This window comes from Urocampus carinirostris, chromosome 3, assembly GCF_059441175.1.
Source record: "Urocampus carinirostris isolate Australia breed hairy pipefish chromosome 3, RoL_Ucar_1.0, whole genome shotgun sequence".
Taxonomy (NCBI): domain Eukaryota; kingdom Metazoa; phylum Chordata; class Actinopteri; order Syngnathiformes; family Syngnathidae; genus Urocampus; species Urocampus carinirostris.
Genome location: NC_142351.1, coordinates 17,032,558 through 17,052,663, shown reverse-complemented (window position 1 = coordinate 17,052,663; position 20,106 = coordinate 17,032,558). Strand labels below are relative to the sequence as shown.

General features: G+C 38.9%; 2 protein-coding genes across 4 annotated transcripts; one reads left to right on the top strand and one right to left on the bottom strand.

Annotated features, from left to right (window-relative positions):
* Positions 1-4,741: 4,741 nt before the first annotated feature.
* On the top strand, positions 4,742-16,053 carry mmadhca (metabolism of cobalamin associated Da). 3 transcript variants are annotated; one of them, XM_088330871.1, is made up of 8 exons: positions 4,742-4,822; positions 5,247-5,301; positions 9,538-9,679; positions 9,828-10,045; positions 13,338-13,443; positions 13,530-13,645; positions 14,113-14,199; positions 15,528-16,053. In XM_088330871.1, exons 2-8 carry the CDS (start codon positions 5,290-5,292, stop codon positions 15,747-15,749), a joined length of 903 nt encoding a protein of 300 aa, XP_088186997.1. In that variant the 5' UTR covers positions 4,742-4,822; positions 5,247-5,289; the 3' UTR covers positions 15,750-16,053. The 3 variants fall into 3 exon arrangements, with proteins under 3 accessions (XP_088186997.1, XP_088186996.1, XP_088186998.1); XM_088330870.1 differs by having other exon boundaries at positions 4,761-4,825; positions 5,249-5,301; XM_088330872.1 differs by lacking the exon at positions 4,742-4,822 and adding an exon at positions 4,863-5,146 and having other exon boundaries at positions 5,249-5,301.
* LOC148368956 (uncharacterized) lies at positions 15,260-19,000 on the bottom strand. The gene is made up of 4 exons (XM_088330869.1): positions 18,729-19,000; positions 17,335-17,444; positions 17,122-17,268; positions 15,260-17,048 (listed from the first exon to the last, which is right to left on the bottom strand). Exons 1-4 carry the CDS (start codon positions 18,774-18,776, stop codon positions 16,121-16,123), a joined length of 1,233 nt encoding a protein of 410 aa, XP_088186995.1. The 5' UTR covers positions 18,777-19,000; the 3' UTR covers positions 15,260-16,120.
* Between the last annotated feature and the right edge of the window lie 1,106 nt (positions 19,001-20,106).

Sequence of the window (20,106 nt, the reverse complement as noted above, 5' to 3'; positions counted from 1 at the left end):
TGGAGAAATACACATGAGGCTTTTTAGGGAGTAAAACAGAGTTTGTCTGCATCAGTCCTACAAATTAACAATGCTTTTTTGCATTTAAATATCCTTGATGAGGCGAACTATGCATGCATGCAGAAGCAATCACATCCTTTAATGCAAATACATGCACGAGCAAACAAAAAATGAAAGGACTAACCCAACCAATGCAATCGGGAAAACTCGCATTTGGATAAAAACCTTGTTGTGCACATTTATATGGCTTTACATAATTGGAAAGTTTGCAATATTCTGTTTCCAATCAGATTTTAAGTGCATATAAAGATATGTTATTTTCATTGTGCATTTATTGCACAATCAATGCTCCCCCTAAGGTGCGAGCATGCGCAATTGCGCACTGCCCAGACCTTCCAGCGCACAAGAAAATCTATCTAGTGCATAAAAATCAGGCCTTGAAATTGCAAAATTAATTTCCTAGAAAATTTGGCCAGAATTACATTGCATGAGGGTTAAAACAATGTGGTTTCGGTCTGTTTCCTGAGCTTTAAACGTGGTATTTTGAAGTCAATATCAGCACGAGATTGAACTGGCGCCGGAGATGGTGGGGGGACTGGCGACTGGGGTGGGGGTAGTGGAGGGGATTAACCCCGCAGTGTCGGTCATGATTGCACCTTGCACGGTAAGAAACTTTCAGTCAGTTTCTGCCTTTGTGCTGTGTCCTACACATGTTTATTCCTGTTTGACCATGGTACTAAAACAACTTGACATTTTTGGCTTCAGCTGTTATGTCAAATGTCCCAGGAGTCCGACTGTTCACATTTACAAAAAAAAATATTGTCTTTTTTTTGGGTTATAGGTTGCTGAAAAAGTTCTTGTTACATTCAAATAATTTTCAAATATATCAAGTCAATCTTTTTGACAACACTACTTCCCCTAAAAAACGGATTAAATACAATTCTGTAAAAAAAAATTACAATTCCCAAAAACTCAGCGAAATTCAACTTTATTTGATTTTAGGTTTCAGACTCGTTTGGTCACCATTTGATTGCTGCATGCAGGATTGATGTCGCTCAACGTTGTTCTAAGCGATGCTCACAGACTTTGTGCGATTGTTCAGACCTGTGGAAGCTTTTGCAATTGCGCACTGCTCGCACATTCTCGGCGCACAAGAAACTCTAGCCAGCGCACAAAAATGAGGGCTCAAAATTACTAATTAAGAAGCGACTTAAGTCAAAGTTACAGTGCATGAAGGTAAAAATACACGGGTTCCCCTGACGTTGTGTCCTAAATGCGTATTTTGAAGTCGAGTCGAAGTAAAACGAAGTTGAGTAAAGTTAGTAGAGTTTGTCGAGAACCGGCTTCTTCGACTCGGCTCACTAAAAGGAACCGGCTCTTTTGGGTCCTAAACGGCTCTTCAGGTTGTTTTGCTTCTTTAATCCCAACATGACCAAATATTATGTAAAATTATGCACAAAATGACTTTAAGAAAGGGGGAATAGAACAAAAAAGATAAAAATACCAAAATAAAAAAAGTGAAAACTGAGAAAAAAAGGAAACAAAAGGAAATGAAAAAAAGAAGGAAAAATTTAGGAAAAAAAACAGAAAAAAAATAAAAATAATAAATGTAGGAATAAAGTAAATAGAGAACAAATAAAAAAGTGACAGCTCGGAAAAAATAAACACAATGAGATTTTTTTAAAGGAATCTAAAAAAAAGTAGAAAAAAACACGAAAAAAAAGAAGGAAATGTTTGTGTTGCATTCAAATAATTTCCAATTATATCAAGTGAATCGTGTTGCCAACATTGTACTTCCACTAAAAAATGTGAATAAGTATAGTTCTGTACCTTACGACCGACTAAATAAGCCCTCAAAAATGTTGATATTATGCGACAAAATATATCAGGAAATAAAAAGAAATGGATATCTTGTGAAAGAATTGTAAGAACAAACGACATTTGTAGGCCATACAACCTTTGCAATAGTACATGAGTCAATTCATTCATAAGAGAAAAATAATTTTGCATTGCCGGAAACTCAGCAAAATGTAACTTGATGTCAAGTTTTGGACATGTTTGATAATGACTTAATTGCCACACTTGGGATTATAGTTGCTCACCGTTGTTTCAAGGGTTGCTCCCCGATTTTGTGTTAACGCTCAGACTCAAGGAAAATTAGAGGGAACATTGGTTACAATGCACTATTTTCCGTTGCACTATTACTACAACTTAGGCCAGTCTCAAAGCACTACCTTGTAAATAATTTTGCCTATTTATTCAGACATTTTCCCCCATATTTCTTTTCTTTCAAGTCTTGATTATGTGTTTACCCTGGAGTCCCACATCTATTCTCATTGCAAACAATGTTCACTGTGTTGTTATCAATAACAATAAAGTCAATTCAATTCAAGTTTCAAATCCTATGTCTTTCTAAATTATATTTCGTTACAGCAATTTTTGCTCTTCATTTTGAGTTACTTTTCTAGCCGTTAAACCTCAAATATGACTGATTAATTTTCACTTAGACAGCACAACACTTTGAGAACATTTTCTATGTAAAACCATAACCAGCCAATAGTCAACATTCTGGATGGAAGGGGGAAACTATAGCATTTAAATACTGTCTGGTACAATTAAAGTATTATTTTTGAGGTCATCCATGGTAAAACAATGGAGTGACCTTTAATTTATTTACTTTCTTTTTAGAAATATTTTCAAAAAGAGGAACCATTTTTGTTTTTGTTGAAATGAAATTTAATTCATGTAGGGAGAAATTGAGAAATAATTTTGGAAAATTATGGAGAAAAAAAAGTCAAGTCAAGTCACATTTATTTATATAGCCCTTAATCACAAAAATCTGTGCAGGATTACAATTACAAAATTACACAATTACCTGATCTTAAACCAGCAAAGGGGGGTGAAGTTAATTAAGTTATGATGCGGCATCACAGCAGTGTGTCATGGGACCTTGTCTAGTGGACCACATGAAATTGCCCAATTTTATCTTTGCAAAATAGCATGCCATTGTTCTGCATCTTTTTTTCAGTCCAGTGATCAGCTGAGGAGCTGTATCATTCATCTACACCAGTAGGTGGAAGCATTTTCCCCCGATTACATATATCTGCTCATAATGAGTACATGGAAATATATTAAAGGGGCAGAGTGTAATATTTTGTGCCTCCTAGTGGTAGAAAAATAACGGGAAAAAATATATGAACTATTATACAAATATTACATTTTCTAAAAAAAAAAATCATAGGTTGAGAAAATTGTAAAAAAAATCTTTTACCGTGGAATCCCTTCTTGGATTGCTGCCATGTTCTTCCGGCTTCCTGCATCCTCACTCGTACCAGACAACACAGTGCCATCTTGTGGTAAAATATTTCACACCGGAGTTTTAAATAACTTATTTTGTTTGATGAAGCTGTGCTGCAAAAAAAAAAAATTAACACATCATATAAAATAAAACTACTGCACACATTATTTTTAAATGTTATTATTATTTTCGTATTTTACAACATAAAAAAAGAAAACATTAAAAATGTAGTAAGTGAAGGGTTTTGGTGTACTTGCAGATAAAAAAATTTTGCCAATTTTATGTATTATTTTTGTGAATTTTCCAGAAAACAAAAAAGGTAAAAAAACGGCAAAACTGTATAAAGTATGTTAAAATATTGCAAAATCTAAATGTACAAGAACATATTAAACAAAAAAACCTTTATTACCTCGTAAGCCAAATAATTGTTTTGCCAATTTTAAGTATTATCTTTTTGTAACTTTTTTCATTAAAAAAGATAGTGATTGGCAAAACTATGTGAAATAGGTTAAAAGGGTTTCAAAATCTCAAATACAGGAAAATTATTAAACAAAAACATTTATTACATTTCATTTCATTTCATTTCATTTCATTACCTCCTATGCCAAATAATTGTTTTGCCAATTTTAAGTATTAATTTGTGAATTTTCCAGAAAACAAATCAGGTTAAAAAAAAACGGCAAAACTGTATAAAGTAGGTTAAAATATTGCAAAATCTAAATGTACAGGAAAATTACCTTCTGAGCCAAATAATTGTTTTGCCAATTTTAAGTATTATTTTTGTAAAGTTTTTCATAAAAAAGATAGAAATTTGGCAAAACTGTATGAAATAGGTTAAAAATATTGCAAAATCTAAATGTACAGGAAAATTATCAAACAAAAAATGTTTACGATCTCCTGAGCCAAATCATTGTTTTGCCATTTTTAAGTATTACTTTTGTGAATATTTCCAGAAAAAAAGATAGAAATTTGGCAAAACTGTATAAATTAGGTTAAAAAAATTGCAAAATCTAAATGTACAGGAAAATTATCAAACAAAAAATCTTTATGACTTCCTGAGCCAAATATTGTTTTGCCATTTTTAAATACTAATTTTGTGAATATTTCCAGAAAAAAGGGATAGAAATTTGGCAAAACTGTATAAAATAGGTTAAAAATAATCCAAAATCTAAAAGCACAGCAGAATTAATAAACAAAAAAAAACTTTATTACTTTAGTCCTGAGCCACGGGAAACACAAATTATAAAATAAGAAAAATACACCGCACATTTGGGCAAAATGATAACCAAAACACAAAGGTGAAAGTGGTGCAGGGAACGAATTATTAAGGATTTTCGACGGAAGGTGTACTATGATAATTTTTAACAAAAAAAGGAAAAAAAACACTGCCTTCGAGCGTTTACTTGGTCTTTGCTGCCGCTTTGCGGTAAATGTTCTAGTTGACGCCACTGACTGCGCGTGCGCAAAGGCGCAAGTCCTTAATCGCTTCCCGTAGTTGTTTTGCGAAGGTTAAAACGTATATGCCAGGTAAGAACAAAATGTACTTTATCTTATTTTTCACCGATATAGGATTGTCATTTGTGTAATAATTTTATATGAATTTGTTAATAAAAACAAGTTGCTCTTGAGTTACTAATGAGAGAATCAACACAGGAAAGTGTCATAACAGGATCAGCTGATTCACTTTTGCTTTTGCTTCCAAATCCGATTCCCCTTTTGACACCTTTTCTCCAAGTTGTAGTTTTTATCTGGATTAAAATTGGTTTTGTTCTTGATTTTTTCCGCACAAAATTATGAACAATACCCGCGTAACGACACCATTGCGTCAGCTCGTCTAAGAGTGTGCGGGTGTGTTGTAACAAACCACGGCTAGCATTTTGTGTTAGCTTCAACTTTCGCTTAATATACGACTTGGGTTTGTTAAACTTGAGTTCTTTCCCCCCTGAATAGATTGGACGGTTTCATTTGAAGACACAGGCCGACTTCCAGTGATGTCCAGCACGGTAAGTGGCGCTTTTGAAGCGTCTTGTTAATATTGTTGTTCGCTAATTTGTGTGGCATGGGGTGTCAGTTCAAAACATGTAAACAGATACGAGTTAGTCGCTACCTTTGCTGATCTGCAAAAAATGTAATCCACTCCATTTACTAGTTAGCTGTTGAAATATGTAATCAGTAACGTAATCCGTGTACCATAATATTGCACGAAGGTAGCTTGATTACTGTCATTTACTTTTGGATTACTCCATCTATTGTATTGTCTCATCTCATCTCATTAGCTGCACCGCTTATCCTCAGTAGGGTCGCGGGGGTGCTGGAGCCCATTCCAGCAATCATTGGGCAGTGGGCATGGGACACCTTGAACTGGTTGCCAGCCAATCGCAGGGCACACAGGGACAACTCGCTCGCTCATTCCCATCTAGGGACAATTTGGACCGGCCAATGCACCTGAAATGCATGTTTTTGTCCGGAGGAAACCCACGCAAGTACGGGGAGAACATACAAACTCCGCACAGGAAGTCCGGTAGCTGGATTTGACACAGGAGGTTCCCAAGACCTTCGAACTGTGCCGCACACGCGCTAACCACTGCGCCGCCATGCTGCCCGTGTTGTATTGTATTGTATTTATTTATCCAGCCAGTATAAACCATAAACATGATATACACAAGAAATTATTCGACACGCCAACACTCAATAATGATAAAATAATAGATTTAAAAGAATAAAAAGAATAGAGTAAAAAAGATATTGTAGTGTATAATACAAGGTAATTATATAGAATAGTTTTAAAAGAAAGAATATGTAAATAACAAGACTAGAGTAGAATAGGTCGGAGGAATGCCGTTGGCATAATAATACTATACATAATAACCTAAATCAATTCCCGTTGAACAACACCAAATATGCGAATAAAAGACCAAATTAATTGATTATAAATAAAATTACTAATTTTGTTCATGATAAATGAACAATATGATCCTTGAAAAATAGAGGAAACCATGATCAGGTAGTCCAACAAAAAGTGCTCACATTTTAACTACGTGGTATAGTGAGACCAAGAGGAAGGCAGCGATTGACGTGGATGGATGGTGTTATGAGTGCACTGCAGGAAAGAGGTCTAAATATAATGGAAGCTAGAGCTCTTGTTGGTGATAGGAAGGAGTGGAGAGGTGTTGTGAAAGGATAGTGGAATTGTGGACGCGTTCTTAAGGATGGGCTGGGCACCCGTATGATGCGGCAGGGGTAAACCAGTGAAAGCTGTTGGCCACTGCTGTTGAACAAAAGAGTGTGTTGGGTCACCCTGACCCGAGTGACATGGCCGCTTTCTGGTGTCCCATTTCATCTGGAGGGACGAAAGCATGACCAACTTAGGTGCCGAGGTGCTTAACTTGTTTGGGTGTTTGGGAAATTGAGTTGGCCACGGTCCAAAAATGTTTGTGTTTTTTTTTTTTTTTTTGCTTTTATTTTCTTTGTTATTGTATGTGTTTGTCTTGCGGTCGGTCACCCTTCTTGAGGGATATGACCGAGGTAGATAGATAGATACTGTTGGATTGCACCATTTCCTGTGGTGTGTCTTGGGCAAGTACAGGTGGCGCCCATCCCTCACTTGGCCAACACATGCTTCCACCCACTCTCGAATCGGGGATCTTTCTCGTGTAAGGCGAATGTTGTAACCACTGCACTACAGAAAAATTGAACATTTCTCTTTCACATGGCAGACAAAATATGCTCTGTTTTATTTCACATTAAGGACACTAAATGTTCTTTTAAGCGCATCTAGTGTGCTCTTTCTAAATTAAAGCACATTCTGGGATTTCTTGTCATCTCTGTCTCTTTAGCATAAATGATTGAAATGATGATAAACACAATTTGTCTGTCTGCGCATTCTGTCTATTTAAATGTGAGACGCATGTGAATAACTCCATGAAGTGAATCAATGGAAGCTTGAAAGGATTTTTTGGAAGAGGGCACACACCCTTAGTCATAAAATTGCATTTATCATTTCACTTGATTATTTCATTTATATGTTCATACTTGTTTGTTGACGTTGTTACACTTTAATCTTATGAGACTTTTCTGTTAGTTTTGCAAAGTTTTTGGTCATATGGTCATGCTGCGGGGGGCCTGAGAGTGAGCGCACCAGTGTGTTTGTGTGGCATGAATGAGACAGCAGAGAGTGCGCCATGATCGGACATGGCAAATGTAAACAAGAGTAATGTAACCAAAGGAAAAAAATAAAAAGTTTAAACCAACGCACACCGGATTATGCAACATAATACAATTATTATTTTTGTATCCTAATTATGTAAAGCTGTTTGTGTAATCCATTACTCCCCAAGCCTGCAGTTGTTACTAATTTACACAAAGCATGACTTGAGCAATCTGCAAAAAAAACTACCGATACTGTGTGGGGAGTATGTCACACTTGTCAACCTCAGCCAATTGCTCCCCTTATTTAGGATATCAATTTCCCTTATTAAGCGATGATAAACATAACACGGCTCCTCTATACTCACAGCAAAACAGACTATGTAGAATAAAACCAAAGATAATTTGTGTAAAACAAGTTTCTTTACAAAATAAACAGCATTTTTTTTTTCAGCATCTTACTTAGTTCTTTCCCCAATTGCAGTACCGTATTTTCCGCACTATAAGGCGCATCTAAAAGCCTTTATTTTTTTCAAAAGCTGACCATGCCCCTTATTATACAGTGCCCCTTATTTATGGAACAAAATTAATTCGCAAAGTCTTGCAACTAACTTGCCGCCGCCGACTAGATTTTCCCCCGAACGCCAAGTAGTCCACGGTGTATGCTGGGATTTATTTACCGGCGTTTCATTGGCTAACCAATGTGTCAATCATCATTTGAATGGATCACTATTGGCTAAAGTTATCCGGAGGTCAAGGGGAGGATCCTTTTTATCATTTACAGGCTGGCATTGGCTTGAACGGCAAAACAAAGCCTGCAATTGGCCAAAAAAGACGTGTCAATCATCATTTGAATCGATCACTATTGGCTAAAGTTATTCGGAGGTCAAGGGGCGGATCCTTTTATCATTTACAGGCTGGCATTGGCTTAAACGGCAAAACAAAGCCTGCAATTGGCCGAAAAAGATGAATGCGTATAGCACGTGGCTGACGGCATACAGAAAGCATTTTTTTCTATTCTCTATTTGCAAATATTTTATTCTCCTGGATTTACTACCCTCACAGACATTGGCTGCACATTATCATGAACACAACGACTTTGGTGAGCTACTCCGGGTTTTATATTGTCCCTGTATCTTGTTTCAGACTGAACTCGATGTTTCTGTGATAAGCGGTGCAGATAATGGATGGAATGGAGTGTCTATTTTTAAATTAAACTCAATTCCAAGTGTTTATTGTCATATGCACAGTAAAGTTGCGAGCGAAAAAGAAAATAGAAACTAAGGAATGTTTGGCATTTCTTGAATCCCAAGACTTTAACCTTCCGAATGATGGAACGATGCATTTGAGTGACATCGTACGGACACCACATCCGCACGTGTTCTTGACACGTATTTGCGTCTTTGCAAGCTTTGGAAATGTTAAGGGGGTAATAAGTTGGACTGAACTATCTGACTAGTTTGTCCACGTTCCCATTGTAGCGCCTTATAATCCGGTGCATCTTATGTATGTCAAAAATAGGACCAAAAACTATTTTTTCGGGGTGCGCCCTATAACCCGGTGCGCCTTATAGTGCGGAAAATACGGTAATTTGAGTGTCATTTATTATATGTAGCATTGTATTTAAAACAAATCCAGTTTAAAAAAGTGTTATAACGCGTGGATAGAGCATTCCACAGCACTGGGGCCCGAATGGAGAACGCTCTTGAACCTGCGGATCTCTTTTTGGGTCTTGGGATCACTAGTAGACCAGCATTTTCAGAGCGAAGGCTCTGGACCGGAACATAGGGCGAAATTAAATCTGAAAGATATGAGGGAGCAAGTCCATGCAAAACCATTCATTCATCCCTGATCAATGGCTACAGGTTAAAAGCTCAGCCAATTTGCCCCACCTTCTCATTTTTATAGCATTTTGTTGTGACAATATGATGACAATACAAAATACACAAGATAAATGATGCATTTTTGTCATTTATTTAGGTATTACGTGATTCATTTCTGTTCGTTTGCTTATAACGCAAATATTTGTAGGCATTTATTGATACATATAGCAGTGGTTTTCTCATAATTCAGGTGCTTTTATTACTTTTCAGGTTTTGTGTGGTGGCGGCCGGCTGGTCCGATCTCAGACCCTCGGTCGACAGATTTTAGCTGCTCTCAAAGTCGGCAGAGTTGGAACTTTCTCAACTGCCAAACCGGATGAACCTTACATTGCGGTATCACACACTCAATCAGGTATGGTCGTAAACAACGCAACCTTGAGAAACTGTGAAATGCTATGCATGCATCTTAACCTGTTTATTTGCAGTTTAGTGACCCGTAATATTTAACTATTAACTAACCAAACAGTTGAGAGTGATTCTAACTCTAGTGTCCTTTGCAGGACCCAGGACTGTGTGGCCCGATGAGAATATGGGACCCTTTGGACCTCAAGACCAACGCTTCCAGTTACCAGGCAACGCGGGATTCGATAGCCATCTGGATGGTGTGGAAGAGAAGAAGACATCCCCAGCCGACAGGAGTGCGCCTGATGTACTCACGACTCCTTGCAGCACAGAGAGACAACAGTTCATCCTAGCCCAGTTTGTCAATGAATTTCAGGTTTGAGTTTCTATCCATCCATCCATTTTCTGAAACATTTATCCTCACGAGGGTCACGTGGTATGAGTTTTTATGCGTATGTAAAAAGCTTAACATTACCAGTGGTGTTGAAGAAGGGGAAATTTGGACTTTATGACTTTTCAGCTATTATCCCAATCCATGCATGTGTATTATTTTTCAAATCAGATAATCGGTCAACAGTGAGGTGCGTTAAGTTTGCGTCTAGTGATCCACAAATTAATAAATAAATGAACCTACATCTTATCATTTGATCGTCAGACCAAGAAGGCGATGTATAAACTAGCAAAAAAAAGTTTTATTGTTTTACTTAAATTTCTAAAGTTTTTTTCGATGATCTTTTTAAATAAAATAATCTATAAATACGTAATCCTCCATCATGGGAAAAAAAGTCCATGCAATGAGAAAAAGATACTAGATGGGTTGACTTGTTGTTAGCTTACTTCAGGGAGTGCAGAATTATTAGGCAAATTAGTATTTTGACCACATCATCCTCTTTATGCATGTTGTCTTACTCCAAGCTGTATAGGCTCGAAAGCCTACTACCAATTAAGCATATCAGGTGATGTGCATCTCTGTAATGAGAAGGGGTGTGGTCTAATGACATCAACACCCTATATCAGGTGTGCATAATTATTAGGCAACTTCCTTTCCTTTGGCAAAATGGGTCAGAAGAGGGACTTGACAGGCTCTGAAAAGTCAAAAATAGTGAGATATCTTGCAGAGGGATGCAGCACTCTTAAAATTGCCAAGCTTCTGAATCGTGATCATCGAACAATCAAGCGTTACATTCAAAATAGTCAACAGGGTCGCAAGAAGCGTGTAGAAAAACCAAGGCGCAAAATAACTGCCCGTGAACTGAGAAAAGTCAAGCGTGCAGCTGCCAAGATGCCACTTGCCACCAGTTTTGCCATATTTCAGAGCTGCAACATCACTGGAGTGCCCAAAAGCACAAGGTGTGCAATACTCAGAGACATGGCCAAGGTAAGAAAGGCTGAAAAACGACCACCACTGAACAAGACACACAAGCTGAAACGTCAAGACTGGGCCAAGAAAAATCTCAAGACGGATTTTTCTAAGGTTTTATGGACTGATGAAATGAGAGTGAGTCTTGATGGGCCAGATGGATGGGCCCGTGGCTGGATCGGTAAAGGGCAGAGAGCTCCAGTCCGCCTCAGACGCCAGCAAGGTGGAGGTGGGGTACTGGTATGGGCTGGTATCATCAAAGATGAGCTTGTGGGGCCTTTTCGGGTTGAGGATGGACTGAAGCTCAACTCCCAGTCCTACTGCCAGTTTCTGGAAGACACCTTCTTCAAGCAGTGGTACAGGAAGAAGTCCGCATCCTTCAAGAAAAATATGATTTTCATGCAGGACAACGCTCCATCACACGCATCCAAGTACTCCACAGCGTGGCTGGCAAGAAAGGGTCTAAAAGAAGAAAAACTAATGACATGGCCTCCTTGTTCACCTGATCTGAACCCCATAGAGAACCTGTGGTCCCTCATCAAATGTGAGATTTACAAGGAGGGAAAACAGTACACCTCTCTGAACAGTGTCTGGGAGGCTGTGGTTGCTGCTGCACGCAATGTTGATCGTGAACAGATCAAAGCACTGACAGAAACCATGGATGGCAGGCTTTTGAGTGTCCTTGCAAAGAAAGGTGGCTATATTGGTCACTGATTTGTTTTTGTTTTGTTTTTGAATGTCAGAAATGTATATTTGTGAATGTTGAGCTGTTATATTGGTTTCCCTGATGAAAATAAATAATTGAAATGGGTATACATTTGTTTTTTTGTTAAGTTGCCTAATAATTATGCACAGTAATAGTCACCTGCACACACAGATATCCTCCTAAAATAGCTAAAACTAAAAAAGCCCCACTCCAACTCCCAAAATATTCAGCTTTGATATTAATGAGACTTTTGGGTTCATTAAGAACATGGTTGTTGTTCAATAATAAAATTAATCCTCAAAAATACAACTTGCCTAATAATTCTGCACTCTCTGTAATACTATCACTAATTCAGGGTTCCTGCAGATCCTTGAAAAGTCTTAAAAGGCATGTGATTTATTATGCTAAAAATAAGGCCTTAATTAGCATAAAAATGTCTCAAATGCAGTTTTTCGAAAGTCTTAAAAATGTGAACACATTAATAAGATTTAAATTTGCCTTAACTAAAAGGTTTGAGTAACATTTATCATCTTTTTTAATAATTCACCAATTCACTTTCATGGCAACATGGCGTGACCACAATAACGGAACTATCAAAACGGTGATTTGATTTCAGTCGAGCCTAACAGAGCAGACGCATGTCTTAGCTTTACCCACAATACACATAGCAAATTCAGACACTTTGGATGATGAGAAAGTGTGAATGAAATGGGAAGTGGGTGTTGTTGAACTATTTCGGCCATGTGTGCAAGAAGTACTTGTGTTTTTTTGCTTTGTTTCGATTGGGGATTTTTTTTGTCTACTTGGTCTTAAATTTGATTTCAAAAGCCAATAAAAAGTCTTGAATATTACTTGCCTCAAGCTGTAGGAACCCTTCAATTATATTATTTGGAGCTGAGGTGTGCGCCAAATCAGAATTATTGGTCTCACTATCGCCCTCTTCATTGTTAGGCAATCCAATACATAAAAAATTAATTAACAAGTCACAAACATAAGAAAACGGCTTTCTCTTTTCTGATATTTTTGATCTGTATTTGGTATCCTGTAAGGTCAAACATTGGTTTCTTTATGCCAACAATTGTGTTCATGAATAATACTTGTAGGTAAAATATTGCCTACCTTTTTCCACAAAATACACATAAGTATATATTAGCCTCTATAAGAGCATCAGACGCCAATTCACCAACTTTTTATGTACTTAGTTCACCGCTTCAAAATTGTGGAATCTTCTGTCAAATTCATTAATATTACTGATTAGCACCATAGTGCCAAGTGAGTTTTTAAATAAGTTGAGAACTTGGTTTTGAGGAACAATATTGTAGAATGTATTGTAACTACAGAATATGTTACTTTTTGGTGGGGGTATATGACGAATAATTATGTTCCCTGTATCGCCTCTTACAGCAAAACTGGGCCTGAGTGAAAAATGTGGGATGTCAAAGTTTCACTTCTTAGAATCGTTGTTTGTGCATTGTATTTGTGAACGAAAAGTCATGGTCATTCAAAAGCTAAAATGTTGCAACAGCTTCGCTGAATTAAATCTGCACATACCCAGAAGAAAACCTAATGTTTATTTTTGTATATGCTTGTTCTGCTCATCAGGGGAAACTGGGCCCCATATCAAAACGTGTCCACAAAGCTGAGCAGTACTTCAATCAAACAGACACACATTGTTCTATAAGTTCCTGTCCTGAGCTGCTAAGAAAAGGTGAGAGTGTTTTTCCCGTGAGTATTACCAAAATAAAGCTTGCTAAAGTGTCGGTCCATAATGCCATATACTATTTGTGTTGTCAGATTTGGAGCTCTTGTTCCCAACAGTGCCTAATACTTCCATCACAGTTGTGACGGTCTCTCAACAGAGTGGTCACTCCAAGGAGGCAGAGCCAGACACAGAGCAAATCCTCAACAAAGTGAGTGTTGAGGTTTGAAGGTTGAATCAACCGTTAGCTGGGGAATTTTCTGACAGACATTTATTTGGCTTTATGAACTCTGGCAGGGAGCCAATCATAGGGCACATACAAACAACCAAATGATTGCCGAGCATGTACGTTAAAATAACCATCCAAAATTGTTACCTTAAATGACATCATATTTGGAAATGTGAGTTAGAACTGGAGCCAATCTTCCAACTTTAACTGGCAAATTGTTCATTTAAAGTTATGAATGCCTCTTCAAGTTGCACAAAAGTTCAAAATCAGTTGTATATTATATGTACCGCATCAGAGCAAATAGCGTGATCTAGCATTTTTGACATTTTAGATGAGGGTGGGATGACCTTATACGACTGTACCAGCATCTTGTTGTGTACACTTTTGTCAGAGTTTGGATTATGTGAAAAGTGTGAGGGGATTCTCAATATGCTTCCTCTTTACTGCAGTTTGTGAGCGGTGCTAAGGAGATGTGTTTTGCGCTGTGGACAGCAGGCTACTGGGCTGACTTCATAGATCCAACCACGGGAGAAGCTGTAAGTCCTAAAGCTGTAATAAGGTTTGCAATCATTTAGATACTGAGCTTTAGAGGTAGCCTGAAAATAAAACAGAAGACCACGGGGATACGGCAACCATGCGTTACATTTTACTTTACAGTGTGGAAAATATATCCCTCTTTGTAGCATTTTCCCCTCAATAGGACATGAACAACAAATTATTTTCCATCCATCCATGATCTGCACCGCTTATCTTCACTAGGGTTGCTGGGGGCCCATCCCAGCTGTCTGGGACACCCTGAACTGGTTGGCAGCCAGTCACAGGGCACACAGACAGACAACTCACTCGCTCATTCACACCGAAGGACAATGTGGACCGGCCAATTAACCTGTCATGCATGTCTTTGGAATGTGGGAGGAAACCCAAGCAAGCACGGGAAAGCATGCAATCTCCACATGGGGAGGCTGCGGTAGCTGGACTTGAACCCTGAACCTTTGCACCGTGGGGCTGCACGCTAACCACCTATCCACGGTGCCGCCACAAATTATTTTGTGTGCCAAAAACGCATCATATTCAAATGCTATTGGATGTTTCGGAGCATCATGAAGATACTGATATGCTATTGGCTAAACTACCTCCCACAATGCCTTCCAATGTTGTATTTTGTTAATGTATTTATTGCAGGGACGCTAAAGGGGAAAGTAAAAATGTAACAATGGCCACAAAGCTTGGAATTATCGAAAAATCAATAAATTACACACTTGTTACATTCACTATGCGATACGGCTGTAAACAATTGACGGTTGGGAAAACTGTTATCAACAAGGAGGCAATTAAAGCCACCAAGTTTTCTAAGGATAATGCAATCCTTGCAAGTGGGAGTTTAAAATTGGTGTTGTTTTTATTTCGCTGTTGCCATGTCCCCCATCTCCTCCCTCTGGTCCCCACTCTTTTACACTTGACAAGCTCAAGTCACGTAACACCGTTACATGAAATATCCCTCAAACTAAATGAATCCAAAATATGTGTTCTTAACTTAGTAAAACTTGAGGTGCTACTACTTGACCAAATGTGCGTTCATGTTACATGAAGAATTACTGAACTTAAGTGTCGTCTTTAGTGTTGTGCTAACAAGCCAGAATGATTAGTGCAGCTCATACCATTGGAGACAAACAATTTGTGCATTCACGTACTTGGACAGAAAAGAGGATTTTTATCAGTGACATCGGGGCTAAATTGATGGTCTTATCTCAAGGTTGTTCACGTTACATAGACAAGGAATAGTATTATAGTGAAGGATGGAGTTTTCAACGTAGTTTTTATTTTAGAATTTGTGGTTAATTGTTGTCTTTGTGTTTCCCAACAGTTCTTTGCATCCCCATTCAGCTCTAGTTCTGGTCCAACAGGGGAGGAGCCAAGACATTCAGGCTTCCGCATCGAGATATCGGGCTCTTGTACGATTATCCAACACATTGTGCGAGGGACGCCTCAGTTTGTGGGGACGGTTTTTACCAACGCGCCGACACACAGCGGCGCTGTCACACGGCTACAAGGACTCTCACACGACTTGGATGATGAGGCTGAATAATTTTCATGGTGCTCAAAGTCAATCCTATGTTGTGAAAAGGCTCTCCCGAACAGAGTGCGTTTGGTTTGTATTTGTCTATGTAACGTGCACATGACACTCTGCGACCGAGCAAACGGACTCGACTTATTCACACGGGAACTGTGTGCTGGCCCCGCACTGCATCCGCATACCTGAACTGTGACAGTTTGCCAAAAGATTTCAGCAGCAAAGGTCGTCACTTCCTCAGTTTTAAGTCAGCTGGGGTTTTCAAATTGTAGTCTCTTAAAGCAGAACCAATAAATTGACCTCAGGCTGCACTGATAAACATTCCTGTTATGTGTTTTTTCCATCAGAAGTAGTATAAATCCGAACTCTTCAATTTTAGTTCTATGTCATAGTTTCATGGTTTGGGCCCGTCGCCCCTGATCATCGGCCAGCGAGACTTTAGCGGTCCTTTTCTTAAAAAAAGACTTCACTACTGTAAAAAAGTCCTTCTTTTTTGGTGCCAGGAGATGGTTTTTCAATGCTCTAGCAAGAGCTTCTACAAATACTAGCTGACAGCACACCACTGAAAAATAAAGCCGCTCCTTGGAACCAAATTCCTGACAAAGGTCCTTGTAGATGTCAATGTGGAAGTCGCCTATGTTCTGTGGGTGGTTGGGGCGAGTTTCCAACACAGTGCTCTTTAGCTGCGCCAGCATCCAATCGATATCCATTTCCAGCACTGACTTGGCATTCAAGTGAGCGATGTGGTCCATCAACTTCCACAAGAACACCGTACAAAAAATGTTTTCTCGTTTTGTCCACGTTTCTGTCGGCGGGTGAAGGCAAACATTTCCTGTCTTTTGGTGCACTTCGACGGGCGCAGGCATGCGTATGTGTGGTTCTCCCTGCTCGTACGTTTGCACAGGAGTGGGAAGAGGTGCTATTAAGGTCGCCCTCATGCTTTCTGATGGGTTACTGACCACACGGTCCTCTTCAATATGATGGCTACCCGCTCGCCTTATGGTTTCCAGGCAATCCCTGAGTAGGGAGATGGATTGCAAAGCTATTTCACCGATTTCGGACACCTGGTGAGGCACGTCCAGGTGTGCCACGTAGTTGTGCTGCGATGAAACATCGGACAGTGCTGTGTTCACACTGTTGGTGACTTTTATCGCCACCAACTCCAACAGGTGATCGCCGCAAGAGGACCCGATTTCCACGGCGTTTATGGAATCTTTGAGAGCTAGCAGAAGCGAATCCCAAATGCATGCATATATGTCATCTACAGTCACACGGGAGTAGTTGAGCACCCAGGGAGCAGATTCCGATTTACTCCTGCCAAACCGAGAACAGCATTGTAATTTTTTTATGGTTTTGTACTGAGTGTGGGCGGAGGCGTTGGACTTACACTCTTATCTGGCCAAGCTGTTTCACCTGAGGTAACACGACACTCAGGACCTCTGTGGAGATCTTGTATAGGATGCTTTGCCACATTTTCAACAGCACCATAAAAGCATTGCAATCAAAATGGCCATATTCTATCAAGTCCCAAGTCCTGCAGGGAATAATTAACAGTTGTTAAGCATCACATGGATGACTTGAGCTGTTTTGTTTTACTTACTCTTTTGTCAAGCCATCCAGGTACAACTGTAATTCGCTTTTGAAGAATTCCATGGGGAGCATCGGCATAGTCAAGTTGCTGCACCGCAAATATTTGGGTTGAATTGGGGACTAACAAGCGAAACAGAATCATTAATGCGCCGGTCCAACAAACTCTGACAAATTAATAATAAACATGTATCCATCCCGACAAGGCATTATTGATTCAACTACTGTGTGTGTTTATTGTGTTTTTTTCAGTTTTTGGTTTGAACAATTTTATTGACACTTTTAACAGCAAATAAACAATGTGAGGTTTGAACAATTTTTCTCGACACCTTTAACAGCAATTAAGCATTTTCACAATTTCTAACAATATGACGTTTGAACAATTTTTGTCGACATTTTTAACAGCAATTAATAATAATAGCCTTTGTATTGTCATTCTTTGTAACAATGTACACAGAACGAAATGTCGATACACCTGACCCGTTGTAGCGGGTCGATGCAGCCGCAGCCAGAGGGCGCCGCCATTATACCAATTAGGTATGTCCCGGTCGAGGCGCGAACCAGCGACCTCCCAGTCTCAAAGCGGGCACACTACCATCTAGGCTACTGAGCTGGTTAAACACATTCACAATTTCATTAGGGCAGCACAGCAGCGCAGTGGTTAGCGCAAGTGCGGCACAGTTCTAAGGTCTTGGGAACCTCCTGTGTGGGTTCAAATCCGGCTACCGGACTTACTGTGCAGAGTTTGTATTTTCTCCCCGTGCTTGCGTGGGTTTCCTCCGGGCACTCCGGTTTCCTCCCACATTCCAAAGACATGCATTTCAGGTAGATTGGCCGGTCCAAATTGTCCCTAGGTGTGAATGAGCGAGTGAGTTGTCTGTCCCTGTATGCCCTGCGATTGGCTGGCAACCAGTTCAGGGTGTCCACTGCCCGATGATTGCTGGGATGGGCTCCAGCACCCCCGTGACCCTACTGAGGATAAGCGGTGCAGCCAATGAGATGAAACAATTTCATTATATCATATTCTAACAATATGAGGTTTGAACCATTTTTATCGAGACTTTTAATAGCAGTTAACCAATGTGTAAAGGGCAATACTATTATATTATACTGTTATATTATATACTCTGTCTTCTCAAGTGGGATTTCTTCCCACCCACCCTTGTGTAAAGCAACAATACAGTAAGTTATCCTAGTAAGGAAGGCATGTTGACATTGTGCTTGGATGTCATCAGGGTAGTCCACGTGGATCACGAGATGTATGCACATTACGTAAGAACCGCGAGCTTCCTTTTGTTATGCTTTAAATACATTATTATTTCACTTACACTATTGTGTTCAAATGCAAGCTAAATGATCACTGAGTTTTATTATTTGGATTTATGTCGCATGTGTGTGATTACTTACGTCATCGATGGGGTGGTGAGCAGTCTGACCGCTCTGATCGATATTCATCTTTTGTTTTTTGGGGAAATGATTGTTGAAGGACTACCTAGCCTGCCTTAACGAATCCTTTCAAGGTAAAGCCTTTTGAAGACAAAACTATTTCACTGCCTTTCGCCGATAAAACACTCTCCCTGTGTCATTTGACGAGAACCACCTTGAGCGTTCAGGCCCAGGCGTTGCGTTAGAATACGACACGTTTGTCCCGTTATGTCACCATTACCTCGTTTTTTGCGAGTGCACACACGTGCTGCAGTGTTTTCGTGAAGTCATTACGGTGATCATTAACGCATGATACCGTTAGGTCATGAAGTATGAAGGTAGATTTGTAATATTGTGAATGTGCTTAATTGCTGTTGAGATTGTCATGATTGTTTTCTGTTATTAGTGTCAATAAATTTGTTCAAACCAAAAAAAATAAAGGTAGATTTGTGTCTTTATTATTCTATTAAAAAAGTGTTTCAATCAGAAAGCTTGTTGGAATATGATATTGTGAAAATATGAATGTGTTTAATTGCTGTTAAAAGTGTTGATAAAAATTGTTCAAAACTCATATTGTTAGAATATGATATAATGGAATTGTGAATGTGTTTTTCAATTGCTGTTAATAGTGTCAATAAAATTGTTCAAAAAAAAGAAACGCTTTTGAATGCAAAAAAATGACCCTCAAAAAATTGCATTTTAACACTATTTTTCGTATTGAAAATGTTTTCTTTGATTGAAGTCATCATGTCTACGTTTCGATCATGGTTTGAGTAGGACATTGGTGTCTTTATTATTAAATCCAAACAAAACTTGTTGGAATAAAAATAAAATACAAAAATAAAAAAGTCATATGAAGTGTTTTTTCAATTTATTTATTTTTTTGAACGAAGTGAAAAAAGTTTTGAAGTTGAATCATTTTGACACAAATTTCCCGCACTGGGCGGGTGCTTCCCCATTGGCTAGACATGTTTGAGTGACATGTGTCCAAACCAACGACGTGTTTCCAAACCCCAAACCATGACATCCCCAACACCATGCTTGACTTTATGCAGGACACCAAACATGTTTGTACTCCCCATTAAACAAGAGGATATCTTTCCATGGCCTTTGTTGACAGACTTCTTTTCATTGTGTCAAAGCGATCTTTCTTCAGTAATGTTATATCAAACATTACTGTAAAATCTCTGCAGAAATGTGAGTGTACTCACTTTTGTGATATACAGTGGGACCTCGCTACTTCGCGGTTCCACGTTCGCGGGTTCAGAGCTTCGCGGGTCAAAAAAAAAAAAAAGATAAAATAATTTATTTATTTAATTTTTAAAGCATTTTTTTGAAGAGGCGTCGCTACTTTGTGGTT

What these genes read in the sequence shown, in the direction of transcription:
- mmadhca (XM_088330870.1), top strand. An exon ending in TTCCAGTGATGTCCAGCACG is followed by an intron (nt 5,302 to 9,537) that starts GTAAGTGGCGCT and finishes ATTACTTTTCAG; the next exon opens with GTTTTGTGTGGTGGCGGCCG. An exon ending in GGTATCACACACTCAATCAG is followed by an intron (nt 9,680 to 9,827) that starts GTATGGTCGTAA and finishes TGTCCTTTGCAG; the next exon opens with GACCCAGGACTGTGTGGCCC.
- LOC148368956 (XM_088330869.1), bottom strand. Translation starts at nt 18,776, where the DNA reads ATGAATATCGATCAGAGCGGTCAGACTGCTCACCACCCCATCGATGAC. An exon ending in CTCACCACCCCATCGATGAC is followed by an intron (nt 17,445 to 18,728) that starts GTAAGTAATCAC and finishes TTCGCTTGTTAG; the next exon opens with TCCCCAATTCAACCCAAATA. An exon ending in CTGGATGGCTTGACAAAAGA is followed by an intron (nt 17,269 to 17,334) that starts GTAAGTAAAACA and finishes TATTCCCTGCAG; the next exon opens with GACTTGGGACTTGATAGAAT.